Consider the following 27,756-nt stretch of genomic DNA (forward strand, 5'->3'; position numbering starts at 1 on the left):
CTTTTTCCTTTACCCTCTTAAAAGTGTTTTGAATCTGTCTCCGTGTTCGTGCTGCTGACTTTTCCCTGCAAACGTCCTTGTAGTGTCATGGTGTTCATGGAATTAGAGAATTTACAGCTCAAATGTCCAAACCCTACAGAATGTTTCTACTATTTTCCCTGAGTGAGTTCTGTCAACAGCTGTTGGTTAGCAAGTTGGTGACTCTTGTCACTATTTCAACCTGTGTAGAAAGACCTCAGAGTTCAAATAGAGCTTGACTTGGACTGGTCCATATCTCTTGAGAAAATGGCATAGTCCTGACTCCCGGCTGTACCCCTTGGGTACACTTTGTCCCCTTCCCCTGGATTAATCTTTGCTTGACAGGTTGGTTCCAGTTGAACAGTCCAGTCCCCACAAAATACCATCGTAGGGTCCAGTGCAGAGGTATCCTACGCTGGTGTTGATGGTAGAGTCTGAGCCATGACTAGAGTGCCATTGGACACACTTATTTGAGTGCAGTGTGAAGATCTTAATGATTTGAATACAAAAATTAGTTTTATAGACTCCAGGCAGGCACACATAAACAAGCCCATACATATGGAGTAATATTTGCCATTACAACAGGCTGTGGAAAATTATCAAGTTCAAATTCAACATGTCTGTCTCCACAGACTTCTCAGACTTTGTGTACATAGCGTGTATACCAAAAATATGGGGATCAGTGGCCAGAGGTAAAGAGAAAACTCTCACATGCTTCCGCAGAGGACCCACCGGTTTGTTGTAAGTTATGTGAAACAGTCCAGTTGCTGTTAACCATAGTTCTTGAGAATGAACTTGCTCTATGTGTTACCGCGCCCAAGTACCCCAAGCTTCCCCTGCTCATTAGTTTGTGCATGGCTCTGTTTGTTTGTTTGTTTGTCTCCAAGGTGAGAAGGGAGAAAAGGGAGATAAAGGAAGTCCAGGTATCCAAGGACCTAAAGGTGAGTAGGAATGCTAAACTTCATGTACATGTACAGGCTGCAATGTTGTCTGGTAACTGACCCCTGACTGCATGATCAGGCGTGAATACGTATAGTAAAGTAATAGTTCCCACCGACAGTGTTGCATGTTGCACAATGTGCTTGAAACCTTAACCTTTAAAAAGTTTTTTTAAAAGGAAGTTTCAAAGCGGGCAGTATTCTCTTGCGTATATGAATTTTGCTATCGGAGGTTTAAAACAACATGTATGAGAGAGTCAAAGAATTTGAAAATACACACTGTAGTTCTTTATCAAGAAAAAGTCCTGGCATGAATATTTTCTAAATGCACGTTCACAAATACCTCAGACAGTCTCCCTATTCAATGACATGCAACTTGACTGTGTATTAACATTTGATAATGCCCGCTGAGAAGTGATAATGCCCGCTGTGTAAATCACACACTGGCACCTGGATACAAGAAAGTTTAACCAATTCTGATTGGTCAAGAGTCTGTGTGCACACGGTTCACCATGTGTACCAGTTGGATGATTTGCACAAATGGACGGGGGTTGTTCAGGAAACTGAAAGTAAAATTCGAGAACAAAATCGCTGGAAATCTGTGATATATTGACTTCTTTTGACTCTCTGACTAAAAAGGTATTAATGAATGGTAAGAAATATGTGCAATGAATGGTAAGAAATATGTGTGCTTGGCCAGTCTTAAATTTTATTTGAAGATTTGCCCGACAAGGAACACTGATAATGCCCTCACCTGCGGCCCAGGCATTAGTCACGTCCATTCTCCTGAGTTGGCCTAAATGCACGTTTAGCATGTTTGAGACCAGTGAAGCTCATATTTATTCCCTTATTTAAAGATGATCCTTATAATGTAGTTTACTTTCTTCCTGCAATTACTGCCAAAAGACAAAATATAGTCTCCACTACTCTCCAGCAGACATTTTGTTTTTCAAAGACTTCAGTAAAAATGCATTCATGTTACATATAAATGGGATTTTTAGGGAAAGTGGGCTGAGACAATACCTGCAAATGTTCTTTTTTCAGTGAAGTTTTCTCTTAAGACATTTTTACAAAGAATTTGTCACTTTTCTTTGCATCTAAAATGAGTTATCAAGTTTTTGAACTGCAGACAGAAATTGACAAGGGCAAAAAGAGAGGCACTTGCCGCCTAGTGATCTTCTCAGGATTTAATGGAACATGCCACAGGTGGTTGATTCCGTCCTGACAAATGTCTCGTAATTAAATCACAGTTTAGTCATTGAAGGTCTCTGTACAGCACAATCTAAGACTTGCAGTTGTTGGATGTCTAATCAGGATGGGTTAATCTTGTAACACTGATATAGACTGAATTGTCTGTGCCTCTTTAGTGGGATGGGCTGTATTTTTTTGGGGGGGGGAGTTAATTAATGTTTAATTAGTTTTCAGGCTAGGAACTAGAAAGTTGTACATTTGGAAAGATTTAATTCCATTATGAGAGTCCCCAGTGATCATGATTGAAGTTATTTTGACAACTACAAGGAACAATCTTGATCCTGATTTTTTTTGTCTGGCACTGTCATTGTTATTTCATTTGCACTAATTGACACATTATGTTTTCATCTATGCTCAGTCTTCCAGTTGCATGCCTAACTAGGTTATGCAGCTGTTTGTGTTTTGGCAACTTCACTGTCACTTTGCTCAAATCATCCTTTGAGCAAGTTATAACATTTTTTGCGCATTGCATATTGCCTTGAGAATCGTACCCAATCGTATACCATGAATGAGGAGATGTTAGTGACCAAAGTGATATGCCTAGATCTGGGTAACAATTGTTTTGTGCCCTGTACTTTCAGTCGTGTTTCCTGTCTGTGAGAATGATTGTTTTATACCTTATATATTAGTGAAGTTGTTATATGCTATAAATCACCTCGTATGAACTATGCTCACTGCTACTTCCCTATGCTGGGAACATTTACCATGCAATCTCCCATTTTTTCTGTGTTATGTCCTGTTGAGAAATGTTACATCTGCATGGATTTTATTTACTCCTTGATAGCTTGTGTTCTTGTTTTTTATCATTTGTTGGGACAGTGTATTGAGACAGTTGTTTACTGTCGTGATTTGGGGCATATGTCTAGGGTGTCATGTGACGCATTGGTGTACAAAATGCCATGCCTCAGGTCTCAACGGTTATAAATTGTGTGATGTTTACAACACAGGCAGACTTGTATGACTGGTGACTCAGACTCGAAATCGACTTGAGTCACATTTTTAATGACTCAGACTCGGACTCGAGTCACTTTGACAAATGACTTGGACTTGGACTGGGGGTTGTGGACTTTGACACGACCTGCATGACTTTTGATTCAGCAGAAGTTACATTGTTTTGTTGGGTTTTTCACTGAGCTGAATAGTGTACCATATATTGATCAGGGAAACTGATGTACCAAAACTTGTACCCTGTCATCCAAACTTAATACTGCATTAGTACACGATGATGTATTTGGTATCAGACCATTCTTGTTGGACGCAGACTGATGCCCTGCCATCCAAAAGCTTTGAATCACATGTATTGCTGTTCAAATAATCTCAGATACAGCTGGTTACAGGTCTGACGATCTGATGTCAGTAATGTCTGTGCTTATGTGAAAGGACGAAGATTGGTCATGGCATCCATTCAAAAGAAATTAATTTTGGGTTTATCGATTTTAACCCTAACCTTCCCCAACCACACAGAATTAAACAGTAGTAAAGTGTTTAATTCTGTGGGGATAGGTTTGGTAGGCCCATAACAGCTGGCTTTTGCATTGGATTTGGCATACCTCAGAAAATAAAGTCCAACAGCCTCTGTGCACAACGTCCCATATGGGGTTTGTGTGAATGGGAAGGTTAGGGCCAGCAACCCTTGGGGGGTCAGGGTCAAGAGAAATGCAAACGGGAGACAAGCGCAGAATGTAAATTCTGCAAGAGAAAAAAAGAGGAAAGAAAAGCCAACTAATCTGCCATTAAAAAAGTTTGTCTTCATGCCTTGCAGGCCCTGAACCATTGCCAAAGTTACAAAGAAAGTGTCATCTCACTAACTATGCAGTTAATGCAAGTTTTGACATATGAACAAGTTACACGTACTAATTGGGTATGACATGTCGGTCCCCCCTCCCTCCCCAACATGTCCCACTGTCCAAGGCTGACTCACTGTCTTTGAAAAAATGTGGCAGCCATCTCTTTTACCATATGCTGATCTTTGTTCAGCCGATGTGGGAAGTGACACAGGAAGAACTTTGTTAATAAGACTATTTTGTCTGTTGACAGAAGATGTCGTGGAAGATGGGGGGGGTGTGCCTCCATTAAGGAGTCAAAGTCAACAGGAAAAAGTCCTTAAAAAGATATCATCGTTTTAAGGTCTCTTCCTGCATAGTTGCAAGATGTGACAGACATCACTGCTTAACAGTTTTTAAAATCTAATGTGAGAAGCTATAAGGAAATTTTGGATGAATATATTTTATGCCTCAGGAATAATTTGGGGAAATCAATTTTTTCCTGTCCTTTCTGGCCACTCATTTTCTGGAGCATTTTCTGGGTTACATGTGTGCTACATTTTTGTCTGAGGGTTATATTTGGGCAAGTTAAATTTCACAGTCTTTTGAGAAAGCATTTTACTTGCAAGTTAACAATTTCTGTAATGGTTTCTGGAGGATGAACGGATTTGATTTGTTGAGTTGGTTTTTTTCTTTTCAAAACTTTCTTATAGGAGCTCTTGGTGATCCAGGCTTGACAGGCCCTAGTGGACCCGAAGGGCTACCGGGCGTGGCAGGCCCACCCGGCGACAAAGGAGTGCCAGGGGATACGGGACCAATCGGACCCAGTGGAAGCAAAGGACAAAAGGTAGAAGCACCCACTGCCACCTGAGTTGACACTTACCTGCATGTTCTTAGACATGAGCATGCGCATTTTCATAATCACAGGGGCCTATGGGTCAGACATGTATTTCATGGGTACTTTTTTCCTGCATGCACGTGTACTTCCACTGCAGGAATGGCTGGTTGGTGCGTTAGTCTATTTGCTTGTACCAGTTCATGGTGCAGTGGAACATGCTATAACGAACATGACAGGGTCCACACACAATGTTCGGTGTAGCGGTCGTTCAGTATGGCGATTTTCAGTCACAGACACATGTACCCTTTCTGAACTTCGGCCCATACATGTACATGTATAGGCTAAGCTTTTTCAAACGTGTGCTGTCCCGCCCCTCAAAATTGTTGGGTATGAGGATTCTGAGTCAAAATCTACCTGCAAACAAGGTATAAAAAACCCCAGAAATTCCTGAATTTTTTTATTATGTTAATACCCTTTCATGTTTCCCCTATGGGGCCCTCCTCACTGAAAGTAAAATCATGAAATGAAACTGAAAAATTGCATGTAGGTATAGTCACACTGGTTCCTGTTGGTAAAACAGCACTTTAATGAATGGGCTGCGCCGGTTACCATTCAAATACAGAAGCAATGGAGGTGCTATAATGTACATGTCCAAAGTTGGCAACGAAATGTCAGGCAAGTATTTTAAAAAATGATCGAAACTCTCAAGATATTATCAAAGATTTCCTAGAGTCAAGTAACAAATGCTAGTGTTTGTACATTTAGTTCCTGTTTTGGTGGTTTTTAAAGTTCAGAACTGCCCGCTTTGTAGGAATTATCGTACAAGATTTTCTACACCAGTCGCCAGCACAGCATTGCATACGTGCATACCATACTTGGCAGCCGGTCCACTTGGATGCATGTGATATACATTGCGTTAAAGATACAGATCACGCAACTTGTTGGCGGTTGTTCTGTTGTGAGTGCAGTTTTCGCCAACTTCGAATTGTTTGTCGTCAGTTTTACATATGTTTCTTTTATTTAAAACAAATTTGTAATGTTCAGTAAAAGTGCACAGAAAATTAGGACGGTAAGGGGGATGTTCGGTATACCCAAATGTTCAGCTTAGCGGTGTTCGTTATTGCGACGTTCTACTATACTTCTTTATGGCAAGAGACGGCTAAGTGAGAGGGTAGACATGATTCAAATTCATATCTTGGGAGGACGTCAATGGGTATTTGAGCATGGGGAGGAAGAGGGGAAGGATCTGTCCTGCCTCCATTGTTGTGGTCAGAGAGTCAGGTTGTAAGATTATTGGAACTTGAAATGACATCTGCCGACCACATCTTCGATTCATCATGTGGAGCTTCACACATTTCACCCCCTGTAGCTTCATTATCTGTCAAGGATGCGATGCTGTCAATCAAAAGCTTCTTATCAGAGAAAAATTTCCCTCTCCAGATTACAGTCACTTGTGATCACATTCAATGATGAATGGAGTGCAGTAACTACATTAATCATTCCTTGTCTCTCTTTGTTTTCTTTTTTTTATATTTGTTTGCTTTTCTCAGGGTGAACCTGGGATTGGAGAGCCTGGCCCACCAGGCCAGACAGTGACCCCTGACCCAGAGAAAATCCGAGGAGCCAAAGGAGAACAGGTTGGTTTCAGTTCTCAGAATGAATGGAGCAGTAATTCGTGATGTTGCTTCATAATATGGAAGCTGTTCCTACCAGTTGGGTACCTAGTTCCAATGCACTGCCCCAACAATTAAGTATAATGCATAATATTTGGACTTTTTTATGCTTCTATTTTTCCAGGGAAAGACGGGAGTTCCAGGACCCAAAGGAGAAAAGGTAACTTGACAAAGAGCATATATGCAACCGTTGGAAAGCCAGACTACAAATTTCTGAATTGCACTGAGCACATGTTTTTATTGGGGGAAAAGAAATTCACATTTAGTTCCTTTGAGTGCTTTCCAGTATTTCCATCATAGGTTTTGCAATGATTCCATTTGTTGAATAGCTCTGGTATCATAATTCGTTCCGAGCGGAACAAAAGAGGACGTGTTTTTTGGTACTCACCGCATAGGCGAGCGTTTATAACGGAGATCAATGGCACGTTCAACGCAGAGCATGCTAGGTACAGGTAATAAATTTATTCCTTAAATGTATGGTCTTTGTGTACGCACCAGAACCCCGCCAGAACCTGCTTGGAAGACGCACTACCAACTGTCTTTCTTTTGCCACTTGGGGATACACTTCAACTCGGGGCTGATTGTGAATCAATTGGGATCATAATTGGGACCTGTAAAGTCCACATTTGGAACCAAGGTCGCATTCAAGTTGTAAACATGTCTGTTCCTTTCTGATTTCGCCGTGATAAATGCAAAATGTCTGATAATCAGCTCGCAAGCAACTTTCAATTTTTGTTTTACTTCATCAGCAGCCTTCAGGCTTGATCTTTTTTTGTTCACCTCAGTTTTACTGTGCTTGTTTTTTGTTGAATGGTTATTGTAGGGTGACCGAGGTGGTATTGGCCTTGTTGGACCCCAGGGAGACATAGGCCTCCAAGGAGCAAAAGGAGAAAAGGTAGGTTCAGCTGTCATTTCCTTACATCCCATGCCGGGTTCTGCACTGCATCCTCCGAGCCACTCCACTCCAAATGGGAAAAAGAGAGAGGCATGTTTTTACAAAGCAGCGACGGTCCATTTGTTGGAACTCACCACTAGTGCGCACAGTGTCGTTTGTTTTTTGGTGTTGGACATGCTGAGCAGCCGTTGTATCGTCTGCACTTGCACTGGGCACATACTTGGGCCCAGCTGGAAAACATCCCACCAGTCTGTCTTTTCTGTGTCGGTAAGAGTGTTCTTCAACTTTGGGTGGATAGTGCTTCAGAGAAGGTAGTGCTATGAACATGGCTACCAACATCCTGCTTAACTGTCATTTGATGGATCAAATCAATGGAAGGCTTCCACAGCACTGTGGGGAGAGGTCGACCACACGACCATGTCACACAGCAATCATACACAGATGCATCATACCTCATCAGCGCAACCGAATCTTGAACGTTTTCCTTTGCCACTGCTTGGGATGCCGTGATCATTCAAAATGTTCTTCTGTTTGTCAAGTTGCATCCATTTCACTTTCTGGTAGTTGTCATCTCCAAAGTGGCAGCCACTGCCAGTAAACGTTGTGCAGTTGCCAATGTGGACCCAGGAGCTAGAAATAGACCTTACTGAGGAATGAAAGTGCACCATTTTGCGAGTTGCTTCTATTTCAGAAGCTGTGCAGCTATTACCTGTCGTACGTGCACTTGTGCAACCGTGTCCACTGGCAGGTTTGCATACGTAGGAAGGAGTCCTGTCACACTAATTTGCTTACAATTTGCTCCGTCAATAATAATCAGTTATTCATTCATAAAGTGCAGATTTCATGCGCTTAAGTTTAACCAGTTAATGTCAGATTTTCTTACCCGAAATGCTGCTGGGGCTTTTTTTCTAAAAATTTGTCAACCTTGCAATTTATTTATGACGCCCACAAAATATGTAGCGAGGCATCTCTTTTGTAAGTGTGGTTTTACTTTTTAGCAAATCGGCTTACTCAAACGAAGGTCTTTCATCCCTTTCTTTTGTGTATGGTGTGGGCTGCCATATTGTAATTACTGAAGAAAGACATTTCCGTTGTATTGTTGGTTGGGGTTGGGTCCACCTACATGTAGTAGCAGTGTCCGCGTGTAGGATTGTCTTCCGCACTTGACCCAACCAAGCACGACGCATTGCTACGTCAACCGTGAAAATGAAAACAGAATTATTAAATTGGGGTACACGTCCTCCATGGAACAAATAAGGAACATTGTGTGTGTTTATATGTCATCCGGCGTCAAGTGGTGAAATGTGCTATGTTCAGATAGAGACATTAAGCATGGCTGAGCCCGTGGCATTTGAGGGTGCGTGCCTCAGGCAGCTGCTAAACGGCCCATATCTGCCCTTATCTACAGAGAGGAGACAAGAAGAAGTGGTTATGGTTTCAGAGGTGGGAGGAAGACCCTAGAGACGAAAATTCTGGGTAAAACCCACAGAATCAGGTAGGGATGGGAACCCAATCCATGTGGACCCAGCTGGGAATTGAACCCGGGCTGCAGAAGTGAAAGGAGAGGAAAGAATGACTTGGCTAGCCTGACTCCCAAGGGTACCTTGGATATCACAAAGCATTATGGGTAACATGTAGCCACAGACATTGCACATGTATTCATTGCACACATTTCAAGTGGACGTTGAAGTATTATCCTGTGTTAATACACAGACAAGCCTACCCTGTACAGATACAAAGAAATTGCATCATGTGCCCCAAACTTGAGGCGACCCTGTGGATATTGATGTTGAGGAAAGCAAACCTACGCTCAGGTTGATTGAAAGAGAATCTACACAGGCATAGGCACATAACCATGCAATCTGCATGGTATTTGAAAATTGGAATTTACTTTGATAATTGTCTCTTTCTCTTAGGGTGACCCAGGTGAGGGCTTGATTGGTCTACAAGGACCCATTGGACCTATCGGACCTCAGGGACCACAAGGGGATACAGGACCAGTTGCCGAACTACCAGTAAGAAACCTCGCCTGGCAGTGGTCAGCTGGAAAATAGTGGCTAATTCATCAAACACTTTATCAGTGTTTGAAACTTAGCAAGTGCGACAATAGAATTACAGTTTGAGGCCCCGTTCCTTGTCTTTAGAAACTGAGAAAAGAGGTGGCCAAAGATTTACAGGAGCTGTGATATACTGAGATTTATGCAGGAAAACCATCACTTTGCAGTATCATTTGAGAATGTGGGCCTTGTTCTGTCAGATAAAACTTCCATAACACATCTCAAACTCCAAGGTTGCTAGTTTACAAGAGCGAAAACTCAAGGTGCTTCAGAAAATGGGCAGAGTGTGTACAGACTAATTCAACACTGCAGTGGAACCCACTAAACCACACAAGTCAAGGAGCAACATAAGTAGTTTCTTCTTGGATTAGTCTAACATTTTAAGAGTCAGCTCAAATTTCTTAACACTTATATTTACCGGGCCAAATTTGCTGTTTCCAAATATGTTGTTTCAATGTGCTGTTGATGCTTTTCTTCTCTGTAGGAGTTCTTTGACCTCTTTGAAGGTTCAGGATTGGCTGATTTCAGGGTAAATCATACTCTTTATGACATATTGAAGTTCTTGAATTGCAAAGATCATATTTTTTCCACTTTGCAAGCTGCTTTGAAAATCACAAAGACTGGATTGACAAAGTTCCCCCTTACCATTGTTCACTGTGCAGGAACACGTTGTCAGTCAACAAGCATGCTTGAGTACACCAGACTTTTTTAGAGCAATTGATATTATTAGTATTAACAGGCACAATCAAATTTGATAGGGCTAGGAAAGAATTCTACATGATATATTTTAAATTCTGTTCTTATGATGGATGAATAAGAACCTCTAATAGTGGCCTACAGTTAGATTAACTCAAGAACACAAAACTGTCCTAAACTAGATATAGTAGATTGTACTGTGTGTGTCCTCAATTTCCAGGGACAGCGGGGCAAGAAGGGCCAAGATGGCCAACCGGGCCAAGCCGGTCCCCAAGGTCCGGTGGGTCCTCCGGGCCTTCCAGGCCCCCAAGGGAATCAAGGAGCTCCTGGTTCGCCAGGGATGCCTGGGGTACCGGGTACGCCAGGCCGGCCTGGTACGGTAGGGATGAACTACACAGGACTCAACGGGCTGTGCTGCAGGGATGGGCTCAATGGCAGCCAGGGACCCCCAGGAATACAGGTAAGTTTTGATTTGGGAATCTAATTTTAGCTAGCTCGTAAACAGTTCTGCCGTCCATCTACCTGTGATGACAACTAATCAGGCAACGTCACTTAGACGCCATGTCTGAGATGGTGCTCCAGTAAGATTCATTCTTAAATTTGTATCATGCATATTTGAATGTCTCAAATGCTAATTCCCCAGCTGAAAAAATATTTCTTTCACTACATGGCTCGTACACTGCTGTGTGGCTTTAGTTGTTGCATTGTACATATACTATTGTGGCTCAACATCAGTCATTTTATTTCAGTTGTCAGTATTGCCTCAAGTATTTTTGTTTTCCTGTAGGGACCCCCTGGTCCTCCTGGCCCACCTGGCCAAAATGGAACCGCAGGAACTTCTGGTGAAACTGTAAGTCAAGATAAGTGTTTTCAAGAATTTTTTCAAAAAAGGTTTTTCAAGATTAGTAACTGCTAACAGTTCAAAGTCTTTATTGCCACCTACAGTGGTGAAAAGTCCTGGTGGTGCTTGTTGGCCCAGACTTGCAAACAGCAATTTCTGACTTGTGTCCGTTTTTTTTTTTTTCTACTAGGGACTTGACTTGAACATACAGGTATCAATTTGACTTGTTGACATTACCATTAGCATTATGCTTGTCTTACCCTTTCATTAGTCTCTCATATCTTCTCATCTAGTGTTTTCTTGTCTTTGTTGTCTAATAGTCTTTGTCTTTTTGACGTTGCTTTTTGCCTTTGTTTCTCTTTTTGTCGTTGTCTTGCCTTTTCTTGTCTTGTCTTGCATTGCCTTCTTGTCATCTATTCTTTGTTGCCTTGTCCCTCTATATTCTTATCTCGTCACTCTTCTTATTAAAATTTTTCATCTTGCTGTCCTTTTGTCCTCTTGAATTGTTTGTCTGTTGTCTATTTTTTATCTTGTCTTTCTATATGACATATTATTGACTTGCACAGTAATGCAGTGACAGGGATGTGTGCTAGTGGCTTTTGACTGCGGCAAATTTCCTTAGTTGTGTGCGTTACTCCAAGCCACAGCCGTTTGATTCAATCACCAAAACTAATGGAAAAATTGCTCACTATTTATGAACTTGCATTAGTAAACTTCAAGTCATCTCATTTTGTTTCCTTTCTTTCAAAGGGTAAGCCTGGTGTCCCTGGTATTGAAGGACCCCCAGGAATGAAGGTAAAAAAGTTGGAGAGATGTCAATGTAACTTTATTTTCTTAGCAAGGAGTCTGTTGCATTGTATTAAATTGTGAAGTTTTGATATGGATTCTCAAATTTTTCTTTGTTGGAAAGCCAGATTCCGAAGTTAAGTGGCCCTTTAAAGTTTGACAGTGGAATGTACAAAACCAAAAGTTGATATTGTATTGCATTATCATTGTGCCTTCCATTAAAAATGTCAACTGAAGTTAGCCCCACAAATACTAAACACTGTTTAAAAAAAACAGTTTTTAACTTCCAAGTTTTCAAGCAGCGCTGTGAAGTTTCTAATATTAGTTAACATTAGTTCCAAGAGTGTATTTGTTGGTATTTGTTTTGTCATTAACTTAGGGGCTTTTTAAACTCTTGTCTCCAGGGAGATCCAGGTATTGCAGGCCCACCAGGTCCACCTGGCCCACCAGGAAAAATCTACATAATGCCCACAGATGCCACCCCAACAGCCATTTCCAAACTATTCACGGTGAGTCGGCATTTGTTATTTTGTGAAGGACTGTGGTCGACAGAATTCATTAGAGACCTTTTGCCGACACGTCACTCTCAAACCCCAGCCGTGGCAGCGCATATCTTCAAGATTGAATGTCCAACTCTGAGCACATCTTGAAAACTGGAATGATAAAAAGAATTCACCCCTCTAGACTCTTGCAGAAGTAGCGGTGATTATTCAAGCCTCGTTCTATTTCATCTGATGTTTATTAGAAATCAAGTTTATTAAAAATTTAGTGTCACGGTTGATCTTCCTATGGCTCAACCATTTCTCTTTGCCTTTAGGATGGAGATGCCTTAGCTGGAAGTGGATCACCGCCACAAATCACAAAGTCACCTGTTAATGTGAGTCAACAGCTGAGTTTAAATTTGACGAAGTGCAAAATTTGTGCTCCATGTCCTTGTTTTCCGAAAGACAAATTGTTTGTCATTACCGCAAGTAATTTGGATGTGTCCCCCCTCCCCCACAGGGAGGTGTTGACCTCATCCCTGGTGAGCCTGGTGCTCCGGGGCCCCCAGGACCCCAGGGCCCTCCAGGAGCAACAGGTGAACGTGGTGAGATTGGCTTGCTGGGTGAGAGGGGACCGAAGGGAGACAAGGGATCTCCAGGAACCCAAGGAATACAGGTATGACTTGGGGACCAATATGTTGCTGTCCATGAGGGCAATAGTTATTTTTACTTTGAGTTTGGAACCCAGTGTGTGGAATAGTCAAACAGGGAGAAAAATTTGTCTGTCATAGAAGTAAATAATTATGAGTTTTTCTTTGGCTGACCCTGTTGGCCCTACAATTACTGTTGGAACCAAATTTATGGATATAGTCGAGGGCACAGGCCAGTTACTGCCCTTGATTTTTCTGATGTTAGAAACCCGTCGGACCAGTTATGTAAGTAGGGCCTATAGTAATGAGGCAATAGTTCACTAAAAACCTAGTTCACATGTTGTACAGGGTGGGATTCAATCTTGAGCCACAGAAATGGAAGGCAGCAAAAATGCCACTCTGCCAATTTGCTTCTAAGATGTAATTCTGATATTAAATTTAATGTTTTTTTCCCTCTCAGGGGCCTAAGGGAGACACTGGGCCTCAAGGACTACCGGTAGGACTGACTTTTTCTCCCCAGTTTCCTCCATTTTGTATTTAGTATTACCCAGTCATAGATTTTGTAGCATTTCCAGAGGATATGAGTTGTTCAGTGAGTTAGGTTTCTGACAGTTAGAATAAACCTGAATTATTATGCTTAAATTACTGTCCGATGCATCTCGGTTAACTACTTTGTAAATTGTGAAGTGACTGATTCTTTTGCAGGGTAAAAATGGTAAAGATGGTCGAGAAGGACCCCAAGGAAAACAGGTAGATAGCTGCCAAAATTTGGTGTTTCTTTTTGTTGTAACATTTTGAAGAGGAAAAACGATTGTTACAAATGTTGAACTTAATTGAATGTGCCCAGTAAATTAAAAGCAAAACAGTTCACAGTTTGCACAGAAGGCTAATATAAGTGAAAATGTGATGCCAATTTCAGATATTTTTAACTGTGAATTTGCACATCCCAATTTTTTGTGGCACCATGGCCAAGCACTTAATTTTTCAGCTTGCACAGCTGCTGCCCATTTCATAAAGATCTCATTCTACTCCTTGAAATCAGCCTAATATAATTTAATAATACCTAATACTAATGACAAAGAGAAAGACAAAACCGGGGACAAATCGTGCCATGCAGATTGTCAGAAATGACTGCTTGGCGTATGTTTGTGCTCAGCAAGTCCCCGATGAGAACCAGTCAGAAATGACATGTACAATGTGTGAGCTTTTGGCAGGTAACCAGTTTCTGTCAAGCAGATTTTTCTGTGCAAAACAAATCCAAACAGCTACACCAAATTGGCTACATGACTATAGGTATGTATTAAGTGGTTGCAGTCAGAATAACGTATTTGTAGGAAGTAGCTTCTGGAAATTTTTTCAGCCCCAGCTGTCACCTGGGAAATGAGTTGAGACATTTGAATTTGACATCCTGAATTCCAACCTTTGACCTCTGACAGGGTGAGAGTGGCGTCGGTCTTCCAGGAGATAAGGGTGATGCAGGATCCATGGGACCATCAGGAATGCCTGGGGAACAAGGCATAATGGGACCACCTGGACCACCAGGGCCACCCGGTCCACCTGGGGAAGTCATGGTGGGTCATGGCCGGGAAATTTCAACTGCCCTCCCCATAAAACAAGTGGATGCATGTTTTCCTCTTTCCAGTTTCATTGAAAACTAAAATATGAGTCCTAGCTCTTGTGCTGCTTGCTGTGTACATAACGAGATGCCCAGATACTGACGTGACCCCATGAAAATGAATCACAAGTCAGCAAAGCCACCTTTGAGTTTCTTACCTGGTGAAATTTGTTCAGACATTTCCATGCACTTCAAGTCTGTTGTCCTCAGGATGCAAGACTAAGTGGTGTGTTAAAAACAGAGCTCAGTTGCTCCACCTGATGCAAACTCAAATGAAATTAGTTTGAAAAAGTGGCCTCAAGACTTATTTTGTGGAACCCAGTCACAAGCTTGGATGAAATAATGCAGCTTACCAAAATGTGTGGCTCATGATTTCATATTTGAAATATGATGGAAACCTTTGAGTAGAACTGAAAGCACCCTGGTCTTATTGGTTAGAAAAAAGGGGTGCAGAAAAGAAAGTCTGCAATATTTCCTTCTTTGTCTGCAGTGAATTGGGCCCATTATTAACTTCATATTTGGCTTTCCAATTTGTGCTTGACAGATTGATGTGGATGGCCAAATGAGTGAAAAGGGCGAGAAAGGCGACTCCGGAGAGGTTGGACCAAGAGGACCCCGAGGGCAGAAGGTACCAGTCAAAGCTGTTTTCAAATCTACTGACTGTGGCTATTAGGCAGTGGCTTCCATAGCCACATATGTTGCTTTTCAGCTACAGCCGTAACTTCCTTAAAAGCAATGTATCTTGGTCGATGTTGAAGCTAGTAAGTATCCGTCCTTCAATCTTACTGTGCAAGCAGTATATAAAGAGCACAAGTGGTGTTTCTTTTCACAGACCAAAAACTCCCACTTAGACTGCATGCTTTGATCAGAAAAGGTTAAATTGCCAAATCCTGGTTACTTTGTTCATTTTAAGGTGAACTTATAATGAAACTGTCACTGAGTGAATGTTGACTTTGAATCTAGTTTCTGTCATTTTTTCCTCTGAAGGGTGAAGCAGGCCTGAATGGTATACCTGGTTTCCATGGCACCAAGGGTGATCGTGGGGAGAGGGGACCTGCAGGAATGGATGGTGCCCCGGGCGCTCAGGGTGACATGGTAAGGAAGTCACAGGAAATAAATAGCTGACTGGAAATGGGCTGATATTGGTTGTGGTTGGTTGATTTAGGCCGGATTGAATTGGGTTGGGTTGGGTTGGGTTGGACTAAAGTGGGTTTGGCTGAGTGTGGGTTGGTTGAGTTGACTTGGTATGAGTTGGTTGGATTGCCTTGGTCACTTTGACTGATCCATTCATAAATGTGATTCCACAGGGACCCAAGGGTGATCAGGGACCTGAAGGTATCCAAGGGCGTGAAGGATTGGATGGAATGCCAGGACCCAGAGGGCCCCAGGTAAGGCATCATGCCGTGGAGGGCTCTCCAAGTACTGACCAGTGTTGCTGCCATGTTTGGCCTATCAAGTTATCACGGTCGCAGTGTAAAGCTGACAGAGATGTCCATTCTCAGTGTGCTTTTGATTAGACTGAATAACTTGTAACGATTCTGCTCATCTACATTAGTTTTACATGTATAAAAAAAAATCCAAATTCATATTCCTTGTAGGGTGAGAAGGGAGAGCCCTACATTCCTGATGAGTCTGCACTGGTGCTACTCAAAGGAATGCGCGGTCCAAGAGGCCCACGGGGACCCAAGGGACATTTTGGTATCCCTGGCCGACCGGTAAGCCTGTAAACATGTTGGACCTTCGTTTTGATTTCTCTAGAAATCAAAGGTGGAAATCATGTATGGAGACCTGTAGATACACAGAAAGAAAAATTTGCCTCAATGAAAATCTGTCAAAATGTAAAAAATGTACATAGGCGAATTTGATAATAAAGTATAATGAAATTGATTTAATAGAATTTTATACTCAACAGAAGTAGTCAGTTAAATGCTATCTAGTGGGTTTTCTGAAATATTTATAACCAGTTTGTCTGCTTCCCCTTTTGTTTTACTCTGGCCCTTGGTTAAATATTTAAAGCATTAATTGATTTTTATCCAAATATTCTTGAACTTCTGTCGTGCAACATGGTTTGATGTTAGCTTGTCCATTGTTTTTGAAAAACTTGTTTAAAAAAGCAAACTGTCCAAAGCTTTTTGATTTGTTACTTTGCAGGGTAACCATGGTGACATAGGGCCCCCAGGGTTGTCTGGACCAGCAGGTGCTGATGGAGTCCCAGTGAGTTAGACTTGGAATGTGAATTCATTTACTAAATGAGCTCATGTTCGATTGCATCATGAAAAAGATAATCAGACATTTCTTCGTTAGAAGCGTCTGCTGGCTTGTTTCTGAATCTTTGTAATAGACTTTACTAAGTTGAAAATTTACTTCTTGACTGACAAATTTTACATATTGTTTCTTTTCAGGGCATTGGAATTCCAGGTGAAAAGGTATGTTTGCTAATTTGAAGAGGATGAAAGTAAGATTTTCAAAAAATTCCCCCCCCCCCAAAAAAATTGCAAATTTAATTCACCCTGATCTAGACATTTCTCACTTTTCCTTCAAACATTTGTCAGAGCACCATGTGCAATACAGAGAGCCGCCATGTAGCATTTCATTTTACTAAGGGTTCTTTTCAAAAGACTTAGCGGTCCGTCAATGACTGTTTGCGGACCTTCTGGTATTGCTAAGGGCTGGCCGGTTTGCGAACTTCCAGCATCCTGTTCACTCATGCTTAACCAGTTCACGGGGCAATCATGGCTAGGTCTTTGGCTATGTTAATACACCTAATGATTATGTATGAGCTTCGAATGTACATTTTAAATGATGTGAAGTCTGGGAACTTAGTCCGCTCCAGTTATTTTGTACGCCTGTTTTTAGAGTGGTAGGGTTTTACAAGTGCAATCTCAGCAGGAAAATGTGTTTTATGAATACCACACAGAGGCATATAGTTGGTTTATAGTAGCTGGGCCTATTTCTAGATAGTGCTGCAGCCGTACTGCTGTACCGAACCAAACTGGTTGGTTCGAATGTCTGGCTTAAATATGGCATGGGAAATATTTTTTCCGACCTTAATCATTCTCACAAAGTGCATGGTTTACGTAAATCTAAACTCAATAAAATCTAACTAAGAAAGTGGTTTTTGACAGCATCAAAGAAACCATGAGCTTCAAGAAAAAAAGAGTGCTACCGATTAAGTATGAATGGACGCTAATGAAGTCAAAGAGTGTTCAAGAAGCCCACATTAACTGTCCAGGATGCTGGCGGTTTTATGAGCCAAGCACGTTCAACATATTGTCCACAAAGAGATCAGAACGGTGGTTAGTCCGTGAACCTCGCATGTTCACTAGTCCGCTGACTCGGTGATCCTAGAACTATAGCGTAACAAAGGCGCATTGTTAGAGGATACAAATGAGCTTGAAGGGCTTGCTGATGATCGGTTGCCAAGGGCCAAATTTAGTCCGCGAACTCAGTGGATTTCGCAGATGTTCAATTTTTAAAAGAACCCTAACACTTGTAGTGAAGCATATGTACCACAGAAGAAAGCAGTTTTAATTATTTCCAGTGAACGTCAGAGCCATGTAACCATGTTGAGCAAATTTTGGCAAATCTGGGAAATTGTGAGACGTATGTCAAGAAGCTCCAGCAGAAGACTTAATCACAGACAACAGTTGAAATGGCTGAAATGTTGATATCCAAATAATTCACAGTGGACTGTACCATTCTTGTTGACAGGGAGAGCAAGGTATGAAGGGTGAAAAGGGAGAACCTGCCATTCTTGGCACAGCTCTGCCCTTGGCCTCCGGGGTACGTAATTTTTTTTTACAGTACTTAAAAATATATGACATTTTAAGGTAGCAAAATTTATTTGCCAAAAGACTTCTTCCTTCTCTCTACAAAACAAAAGTGTGCCTCAAGTGCAGTATGATGAAGTGGTGAACTCATAAGGACCAGTGATCAATTCAATTTGACTGTCGCCCTAATTTTTGCACTGAGTAAAAATCTCCCAAAGTTTCAAAGCTACTTCATCCAAAATCTGGACTCTTTGATGACTAATGTAAGCAACGCATCAACAGAGAATTACATTCTTTTCATGTCCAAGGTCAAGATAGGCATATTTCCTTAAAAAAAACACAAGTAAATTATGAGGTGGTGTCATTTTTCTCTCAGGTAAAGGGTGAAAAAGGAGACCCAGGAGAGCGTGGACCTTCAGGGAAACGAGGACCAGCCGGACCGCAGGGAGTTCCAGGTATGCATAGCAACACATTCCAAGTAACCATAGCAACAGACATTTGCTGCATCAGCTTGAAATGATCCTAGCATTTTGTTCCTTGAATCAATGTTAGTTGATATTCCTTTTTTTTCTAAAGGCTTCCCCGGAGTAAATGGTTTGAATGGTCCTAAGGGAGAACCAGGTGAACCAGGAGAAGAGGGTAGACCTGGTGCAATGGTAAGATTATTGCCATCTTTCAAATTCTGATTCCCAGGTAACATGTTATTGTCTAGGTTGAGGATTCTGTTGAGGGGAGAAGTGCTCATAGATTGGAAGGACTTGGTTTTTCAGTCAAAAGACGTGGAAACAATAATGTGCCTGTTATCTTCCCCCTTCGGATAGCTAAACGCCCTTCCCTCTTGAACCAAATTGGGTAAAGTCCCTGGAGAGGATGAGATAGTTACTGCTTTTTTGCATCTGTCTATGCTAGGGTCATCCTGGTGTGGATGGTGTGCCTGGGAGTACTGGACCTCAAGGCCCCAAGGGTGACAAGGTAAGCAATTGGAGCCACGAAATTAAGAGAAATGACAGGCTAAGGATCTTAGCATACAATATTTCAAGAAATTTGTGTGGAACCAAGCATGTGCCCCTGGATTTTTGCACGATTCTGACGTGTAAGAATAGATAATTGGTGTAACAAGATGGCAGTCTTATCAAGTGATTTTTCTGTTGATGGCTGGCTGATGGATAAATGTGATAATATAGGTAGAATTGTTCAAAGGCAGGAATGGAGCAAATTAAGAACTTGATTAGGGCCCTTCTGAGTTTCCTAACCACTTCATGTCTGATGATGTCTAAACAGTGCCGGGATTCCCTGCATTGTTTATTCAACAGCTATTTAAACACATTCCAGCAAATCCGGCATACGTGCTACATGACATTCATACTTGTCCCCATCTTTGAGTGATTGCTTTTGAGTCTGTGCCCACACAGGTCAAACTGGCTCCTGGAGTCTAGAGCTGAGTGTGTGCTGAGCCTGTAAACAGTCTTGGGCCATGGCTGAGTGTCACTGCAAATACCATATGACATTGTCGAAAAGGTTTTTAAAAACATGATAATGTTGGGAGAAATGTTGCTTAAATCTTGTAACAAATGACCACCGAGTCTTGGCATTTGTTAAACTTGAAAAAGGTAGTGATATCATGTTTTTAAAAAGTTAGAATTTTTGGCTAAAAAGAATGCCTTCTCCTTGATAAGTGCATCATAGAACATTGCTGTTGACAGATGGTTTAGACAGTGTTTGCCTAATTTTCCATTTCTGTGATTTTGGACACAGGGCAGTCCTGGCATTGGTTTGAAGGGTGAGCAGGGTCGGCCCGGTAACCCAGGCCCGCCTGGCTTTGGCGTGCCCGGAATTGATGGACCCCAAGGGCCCCAGGGACTCCCAGGGCCCCCTGGACCCCCGGGCCCCCGTGGACCAACTGGTAAGGATGTGCCCCCAAAGGCCGCATCCACATGTTATTGGCTACGGCCAGGAATAACACACACACCTATGTAAGCCACTTCCTCTTTCATGCGTGTGTTCTGAGCCGCCGTCACTTGGCGTGGACACGTGCAGTCAAAACTTGGATGCAGGAACTTGATTTAATGGCTTTGCATTTAAAAATGTTAACTTTCGAAGTCCTGCTGCACATATACCAAGCAGCTTATAGTTGCACTCTTGTGACCTCTGTGCACAAATGCTTCCTCTGGGAATTGACTCTGGAAACCAGAATGCCAGGCAGATCAGTTGATTCATGGGTGTATGATTGCCTAGACTTAAAATGACAATGGAAGGACTGGGACTAGTCTACCCCCCCACCTGACATGAATACTTCAGGAAATCACTGGCATCAGCCAAGGTAGTGCACATGTTGACCATGCATGGAGCCCATATGCCTCCCAGATACAAGGAGTGAAATTTTGCTTTTTAACATCTTTCCACTTTTTTGTTGAATATGCCGAATGTCATTTTCCGCTTTTTAGCCGGGTTAAGGGACAGATTTTTCTTCCTTTCGCAAGCACAGGTTTCTCTGTTTTTTTCTTTTTCTCTCTCTACCAACACGACCAACAGCCAGGCCAAACTTCACACATTGCCTGTCTGAGACAGTACCCAAAGGTACTGGAGCACTGCACATGCATATTAAATGCATGTGATTGAATTTACCATACAACACCGAGTGTGTACATCTTTATGCACACCTACATAGACATGTGTACAGTGTATATAAATCTGTGTGGGCTTAATTGGACCATGCGATCATTGTGCTGTGATTGGTTGCCTATTAAATATCAATATTCATATATCATGTGTCAGTGGGACTTATTGCAGCCATTAGTATGTGAAGGGAAGTAATGACTAACAAGCTCCACTATAACTTGTGGTAGTCCACATTTCACTGTAAATTTACTGCTAGAAAAAAGGTTAGTAAATTTTTGCTTTGAAACAACTGGTGCGGGGTACGCAAAGTTCTGGTGTCATGCATTCTCACACAGTTTTGCATCGTTTTGTACGGGCTTTCATTCAGTACTTGGACATAAAGTCATCAAAATATCAGTGCAAAACAAATGTGCAATTGTCTAAAGAGGTTCTGATTTCGATACAGTCTTTGACAAGACCAATCCTTAAGAAAAGGGCCAACTCACTCTGCAAACCTTGATATTTACAATTATGGTATATTACTAGTTAATTTTAACCTTCAGGAATTTCCCAAAAATATGAAGAAAAAGTAAAATTAAAAATATATATAGCCTAAATTGGGGAAAAAAAACGTGGTTGCACCAGGAAGCTGTAAAATGTACCACAGGGCATCTACTTTTCAAAATATTCCCACACCGTATACGCTTCTTGCTTCACGCTAACATTTTCAGCTATTCTTTTTATGTTCCACTCACCCCTCTGCTGAGACAACACCTCCGTACAGAAAAAACCAAGAGAGATCATGCTTGCAATATCAATGGATACACTACTTGTGTTGCCTGGGAATCAAAGGATTGTGCAGGGGAAGATGTTCTTGGTCTTTCCTTGTCTCAAGACTGGAATGGCCTCCTCATTAATAATCAGATTAACTCCCAAGCAACAAAAACTTCAAGTGCCACTTAAGACCTTATCTCACATCACTCATTCTGTTCATCAATTTTCTTGTGGTTTGCATTGTGTCTGATACTGCTTCATTTCTAAATTCTGTCATTTTTCTTTGCATCCACCTCCACTTTGCAAAGGTGCCTCCGACCTGCCAGAGGGCTCGTACATACCCATAGAGGGTCTGCCAGGGCCTCAGGGCTTCCCCGGGATAGACGGAGAGGATGGGGCACCAGGCGAACCAGGTCGTCCAGGAGACCCTGGGCTTCGGGGTCCTGAGGGAAGGCCTGGAGAGCCTGGCCCAAGGGGATTTCCAGGGCCGGCCAGCAGCGGACAGGTAATGACCAGGGCTGTGGTTGAAGCACTGTTAGGTCCAGAGGGGCCAACAGTGGCCGTGCCCCCATCTGTGTCTGTATTCCTTGTATGTAAAAAATAGTGAGAAAAGTGAAAGGAGGACTTTTTCATTTCCCTTTCTTCCAAAAGCATGTAAAATAACCCCTAATTTAACGTCGCCTCTCGGAGAGGCCATAAAAGAATTACATAAAGCAATTTCGAATCATAAAGCTCCCAAAAGCAATTGAGGTGCCTTAATGTGTAGCTTCTTAAAGTAGTAGACCCTACACTGGCCAGGTATTCACCATTTCACTGCCATTGTAGGAGGTAGTATTGGAATTAATACAGAATCAGCCATTCAGTGATATGTTTTATTGAAACTTGGTGTAAAGGTAGACCCGACACTGCTTAGCACATTTTTTACCGTAAGCACTTTTCAATGATGGTCACTTGTATTTCACACCTCTAAATCAGCTTTTTTCCTGGTGTGCGTTCACTAAAAACTTTACTCATATTCAGTGTGCCAAGTTGAAAGCTGTAGGATTATTTTCAGTGGTGCTTTTATGAGCTCGGAGCTGGACCAAGAGAGGGCGCAAATATCTTTCTTTGCAGTTTTATGCCAATGTACATTGTAGGTTAAGTCACCTTTTAGGACAGGGATTTATTATTTTTCTGGTTGCAGTTGACGTCTTTCAGTTCTATCAATGACATGATCCAGCAAGCTGCAAGCCTGACCCCAGGCACCATTGCATTTGTCACAGATGTCCAAGAGCTGTACTTGAGGCGCGATAATGGAATGACACAGATATTGGTAAGTTTGTACAAGACACAGCAGTCATCCACATTCGGGGATTTGCAGTGTGGTATCTGCTCCAACAAATGAGGCCAAGCTGAAAATGTTAAAGTTTGGTGATGTTAAAAACTGACCCCCTGAGCGTTTTTTGGAGAAACCCTCTCAAATCTTCCAAAATCCAACACTGTGTTGGAACCTAGCATCAAGTCCCAATATACTGGTAAATGGGCTCTACCAACCTCAACCATTCAAAATCCTCCAAAGTCTTTCTGTGTTGGATTTGATGGATTTGGGAGCGAACAGGTTTCATGTTTTTGAATGGAGCAAAGGAGGAGCTCTCTATGCATGGTGTTAAACAGTATTAGCATCAATTCATTGTGGAGGTTTGGAGAAATGTGGCAATTAGAAAAAGTCTGCCAAAACTCCATTTCTTTTATTGAAGAAACTATTAAAGGGCATGATTCTCAGCATGTTTGCACTCAATTTTGTTTGAGCAGATCCAATTTATAGAAGTAGTCTGTTCTCGCCATTCTTAAAAAATCATAAGTTTTCTTTTCGAGCCGCAAGCTCAAGTTGAAGCTCTTTTCATCAATAAAAAAGAGATCATAACCTGTAGAGTTAGTTATAGACGTGGTGGCTCGTGTTTTTTCTTGTGTGGGATTATTTTTTGCATTCTGATAGCTGGCACCCTAAGTAGTCCTAGCAGTTGTCAACATGCCTTGTTTTCTCTTTGCAGTAGATTGGGATTTATGGCTTGTTTTTAATTAGAAAGAAGTGCTTGCATCTGTTGAGTTGTTACCCCACCCCCCCCTAAAAAGTTCTCACTGCATTTGCTGGTTGGCATTGATAAGTGGTTCACTGTACGGCAGTAGTGATTCTTGGAAACATGATCACCGCAACATTTTATAATGCTTTGTGAAGTCCTAACCCTGTGCTGATCCAAAGTTGATGTTCGCACTCTTTCTTGTGGTTACTGGGATGAGATGTGGGTTTCATTGACTTGGGGGAGGGTGTGGCTGACTTATTCAAAACCAGGTTAACAGTGGGATCAATATGCAGAGATGAACAAATGGATGTGCTAGATTGTAGACGTGTATCGCTGCTAAGATTGCTGTAACCTGGGGAAAAAAGTTGCGCTGAAGTGGCAGGGGCTTTGAAGATTTGTGTGCTCAGTAATGATAAGGGGAAACTGACATGCTCTTTGTAATATTTGTAAAAAGTCCTTCTGTGTTACATGAGGCTGCAGCTATGTGTATCTTGTCCCAGATATGCCCGAAAGCTATAAAATGTAGTGAGTGCATTTCTGCCAGTGCTCAGAGCAACAAAAGATTGCAATGTCAGGCTCATGTTAAAGACTTGGGAGAACTCAACATGCTCTAAGGGACAACCCCTAAAACCTTTGGACTGGCAGCAGCCATCAATTTTAGGAATCAATTCATTTCACTTAGAAACAGGTGTCATTTTGCAAACCATAAAAACCTCAAAGTGAAAAATCATAACTAAAACGTATGATCAAATGCAACAGAATCAGTAGGATGTTCACAGGCTTCTTTTGTATTGAGGCTTGAAGCAAATCGTACACAGTGGAAGCTGATTAAAAAGGTGGCCTCGTTTGCACCAAGATAAATGGCCACATTCATCGAAATGTCAAACAATGTGACATCAAAATGAGGAAGCAAAGGTGATCTTCCTACACACAGATCTAATAAGCAAAACAATGTCTATTGAACTCTTTGTGTGAGATTCAGCCGCAGATTATTACATCCTAAAAAGATGGCCTTCTCTCTATCATTGTACTGTATGCTGTATGCCAGATAGCAGTCTGTAGTATCTTTCTTAATTGTACACAGCTTCACCGCAGAACATGATGCCAAGATGCCCTTGGCAGATCAAATTTCATCACTGCCAATGATGAAAGTGAACTCGCGTACTTCTGCATAGCATGCATAGCTAGCAGAAACAAAAGTTCCTTTCTCAGTTTGAATTTGTCTGTAGTTACGACACCCCTGTTCAGCATGCCACTGGGGGCATCACTGCCCGCAGTTGCTCGATGATCATGTTAGTTTCATGCATTTCCTCCCTGTCTCTCTAGCTCGGAGCCACCTTTAACCTAGACCCTGTGCCACCACTTCTTACCACCTCTACCACCACTCCATCTCCACAAACTCACTCTACTGTAAGTTGCCATCGCTCTTGGTTCTAGGTTCCATGTAGTGTCTGTTGAAGCTTGATGTGGATAGAAGGAGCTGTCCTTTTCAATTTCAACTTGAAAAGGGAGTAACAAAAAGAAACGAGAAAGACTCTGCTTCACCCTTAAGACCATCAAGGAATTCTGTAGAATCTTCTTGATTTTCGCCATCTTGTACCGGCTCCTGTGGGTCCTCAGGATTCTACAGGATGTATAATTGATCCTTTGGGTAATGGCAAAATACCTGCAGGATTTTATAGGATTATTGGGTTCATTTGTCTCAGAGCTTAATACTACAACATAAACTACAGACACTCACCACAAACTGAATTTCAAAGTTGCAAAAAGTTTTCAAATTGTCTATATGAGAACAGCTTTTGCAAACGTTTTGCTTTGGACAGACACAATTTATATGTTGAGTTCAAGGGAATGCTTGCTTGTGAGTTGGCTTGGTGCTTTTGTTAATGATCTAATTATACTTTTGCAAAATCTTTAAACGTTTTGCTCAGCAAACTTCCATATTTGTACACACCTATTTTTAAAGCAGTTAAGCATTCAGGAAAATCTGAATTTATCTCACATGTGCATCGGCGTTGTATTTGAGTCCATCGCAAGTCCTTTCACAAATTCAGTCACAAGTCCCTTCACAAGGCCAGTCATAAGTGCTTTTGTCACAGCTCATTTGAAAGCTTGTGAATTGGCTTGTGATGGACTTACAGGGACTTGCATGGACTTGTGATGGACTCGAATACAACACTGGTGTACACGTCTGATTTTGCAGACCGAGAAAGTTTTCACAATTCCATCAACAAAGCCCGGGCTTCCAGGACCTGATCTTGAACTTGGCGATCAACCCATGGTAAGGCATTGTGGGCAGAAAAACTCTGGTCAAATTTGATGAAAAAAATGAACATTCTGATGGAGATTGTCCATCAGTGTCCAGTTGGTGTTGGTTCCTCTTTACTGTACTCTTCTCCAATTAGAAGTGGGTAGTGATATTTGGTAGGGATTATAATTACTGACATCTTTTCCAAGGGGAAATGATACATTCTTAAATCATTTCATGCTGTATTCATGGGAGCAGGGTGTTGTGAGTTTAAATCTGATCAAGTGTAGTTTGAAAGTACTGAGCATGCCTTAAATTCTGATTGTAACAGGCAAAAACGCCACAATCAAGGTCAAAGAAAAATCCCATATTGAAAGGTAAAACCCCACATTGAAGGGCAAATTAATTTAGAGCAAAAAGCCCCATGGCCTTAGCAAAACCCCATGCATCAAAGACATCAAAGTGCAAAAGCCCACATTTTATGGGCAGAGCCCCAAATAGAAGGAACAAAACCCCTGCATAGAAGGGCAGAGCAAAACCCCACACTTAAAGGCCAAAACTCAACATTGATGGAGAAACCCTGTATCAAAGATGAAATCCCATATTGAAGGGAGAAAAGCCTATATTGAGGGACAAATCTTATTATTGTAGAGCAAAGCCCATTCATGTTTAAAGGCAAAACCCTTCATCAAAGGGCTAAAGCTCACACAAGTATTATCGAATTGTGAAATACCCCTTGCAAAAAGCAACACCACTCCCCCTGATAAAGGATAAAAAGCCCATTTTCAAACCAATTTACCCCATTATCTGTTCTCAGCTGTACATGTATGCTCTTAACCATCCAATGACGGGTGACACATACAGCGAGGACAGCATAGGTGGCCTATCTGGTGCAGACAGTCACTGTTTTCAGCAAGCCCAGCAAGCCAGACTCCCAGGAACCTATCGTGCTTTCCTGTCATCCAGGGTACAGGACGTCAAGTCTGTGGTCAACAAGGACTACCATCATCTGCCTGTTGCAAATGCCAAGGTTCTGCAAATACAATCTAATCTCTAGTTAAGAGAAGCTGCTTGTTAAGAAAGTACATGTCGTATTGCTCAAAAGTAGTTGGGAACACTCCTTTCTTGGCTAAAACATTCTCGCTCCCCCCCCCCAAAAAAAATGGGATTCAACCATGGGAATTGACTTTTGTGCTAATTCACAGACACACATCGTCTAGTAATATTCAATACTTAGACCCCTGAGCAAAATTTTTTTAAGTATTGCTCGTGTAAATTACCAGTAGAAATATTTCAATTTCTAATGTCAGGGCACCCTCCCTCCCACCCCAAGATTCTGGTGAACAGTCAAGCTTGAATTTGTTTTTCATATCAAAGCAAGGGTGTAGGCTGGGGGGGTGTGGATGCACCCCTTGCCCCCACCCTGCCCGCCACCAGCAGAAGGGAGTTCTGCTTGAGGTGTTCATATTTTTTATTTGTTAAACCAAACGGCAGTACGTTATTTTATTAAGGTGAAAGTACATGGGTTTTGATGCACAATAACCAAAAACTAAAATAGTAAAATTCTATGGCAGTCTGCTTTTCACGTGTGCACTTGCCTTCCTCTTTTAAATGCTGGAAGTTGGAGTTCCACTTTCTTGAAATTGCCACCCCCTTCCCCGGGGCAAACCAGCTTTCATCCCTGCAAAGTATGTTTATTCAGTTTCAACCATAAACCAGTAACCTGCACACACATACTTCAGTCTCCTCACACTAGACAAACTATTATTTGAAGCCTTCCCTGACATACTTCAAACTGATCCA

General features: G+C 41.8%; 1 protein-coding gene across 7 annotated transcripts in view; it reads left to right on the forward strand.

The window, feature by feature from the left end:
* Positions 1-27,756, forward strand: part of LOC110987500 (uncharacterized) — an 83,064-nt gene that overhangs the window by 52,619 nt on the left and 2,689 nt on the right. For 6 of the 7 annotated variants that reach the window (XM_022250276.2, XM_022250277.2, XM_022250278.2 and 3 more), the window contains 32 exons: positions 906-959; positions 4,684-4,817; positions 6,359-6,445; positions 6,606-6,641; positions 7,305-7,376; positions 9,293-9,391; positions 9,918-9,962; positions 10,350-10,589; positions 10,917-10,979; positions 11,721-11,765; positions 12,161-12,265; positions 12,574-12,633; positions 12,759-12,914; positions 13,349-13,384; positions 13,594-13,638; positions 14,325-14,459; positions 15,048-15,131; positions 15,491-15,598; positions 15,811-15,891; positions 16,102-16,218; positions 16,655-16,717; positions 16,906-16,929; positions 18,215-18,286; positions 18,650-18,728; positions 18,850-18,929; positions 19,183-19,245; positions 20,029-20,176; positions 21,954-22,150; positions 22,829-22,957; positions 25,032-25,115; positions 25,909-25,986; positions 26,771-26,983. In XM_022250276.2, the coding sequence (XP_022105968.2) occupies positions 906-959; positions 4,684-4,817; positions 6,359-6,445; positions 6,606-6,641; positions 7,305-7,376; positions 9,293-9,391; positions 9,918-9,962; positions 10,350-10,589; positions 10,917-10,979; positions 11,721-11,765; positions 12,161-12,265; positions 12,574-12,633; positions 12,759-12,914; positions 13,349-13,384; positions 13,594-13,638; positions 14,325-14,459; positions 15,048-15,131; positions 15,491-15,598; positions 15,811-15,891; positions 16,102-16,218; positions 16,655-16,717; positions 16,906-16,929; positions 18,215-18,286; positions 18,650-18,728; positions 18,850-18,929; positions 19,183-19,245; positions 20,029-20,176; positions 21,954-22,150; positions 22,829-22,957; positions 25,032-25,115; positions 25,909-25,986; positions 26,771-26,983 (3,032 nt within the window). The remainder of the gene's footprint in view (positions 1-905; positions 960-4,683; positions 4,818-6,358; positions 6,446-6,605; positions 6,642-7,304; positions 7,377-9,292; positions 9,392-9,917; positions 9,963-10,349; positions 10,590-10,916; positions 10,980-11,720; positions 11,766-12,160; positions 12,266-12,573; positions 12,634-12,758; positions 12,915-13,348; positions 13,385-13,593; positions 13,639-14,324; positions 14,460-15,047; positions 15,132-15,490; positions 15,599-15,810; positions 15,892-16,101; positions 16,219-16,654; positions 16,718-16,905; positions 16,930-18,214; positions 18,287-18,649; positions 18,729-18,849; positions 18,930-19,182; positions 19,246-20,028; positions 20,177-21,953; positions 22,151-22,828; positions 22,958-25,031; positions 25,116-25,908; positions 25,987-26,770; positions 26,984-27,756) is intronic. The other variant, XM_022250279.2, reaches the window with a different exon arrangement.

The sequence above is a fragment of the Acanthaster planci genome, linkage group LG03, assembly GCF_054643075.1.
Source record: "Acanthaster planci isolate LZ-2023a linkage group LG03, COTS_SCS, whole genome shotgun sequence".
Classification (NCBI taxonomy): Eukaryota; Metazoa; Echinodermata; class Asteroidea; order Valvatida; family Acanthasteridae; genus Acanthaster; species Acanthaster planci.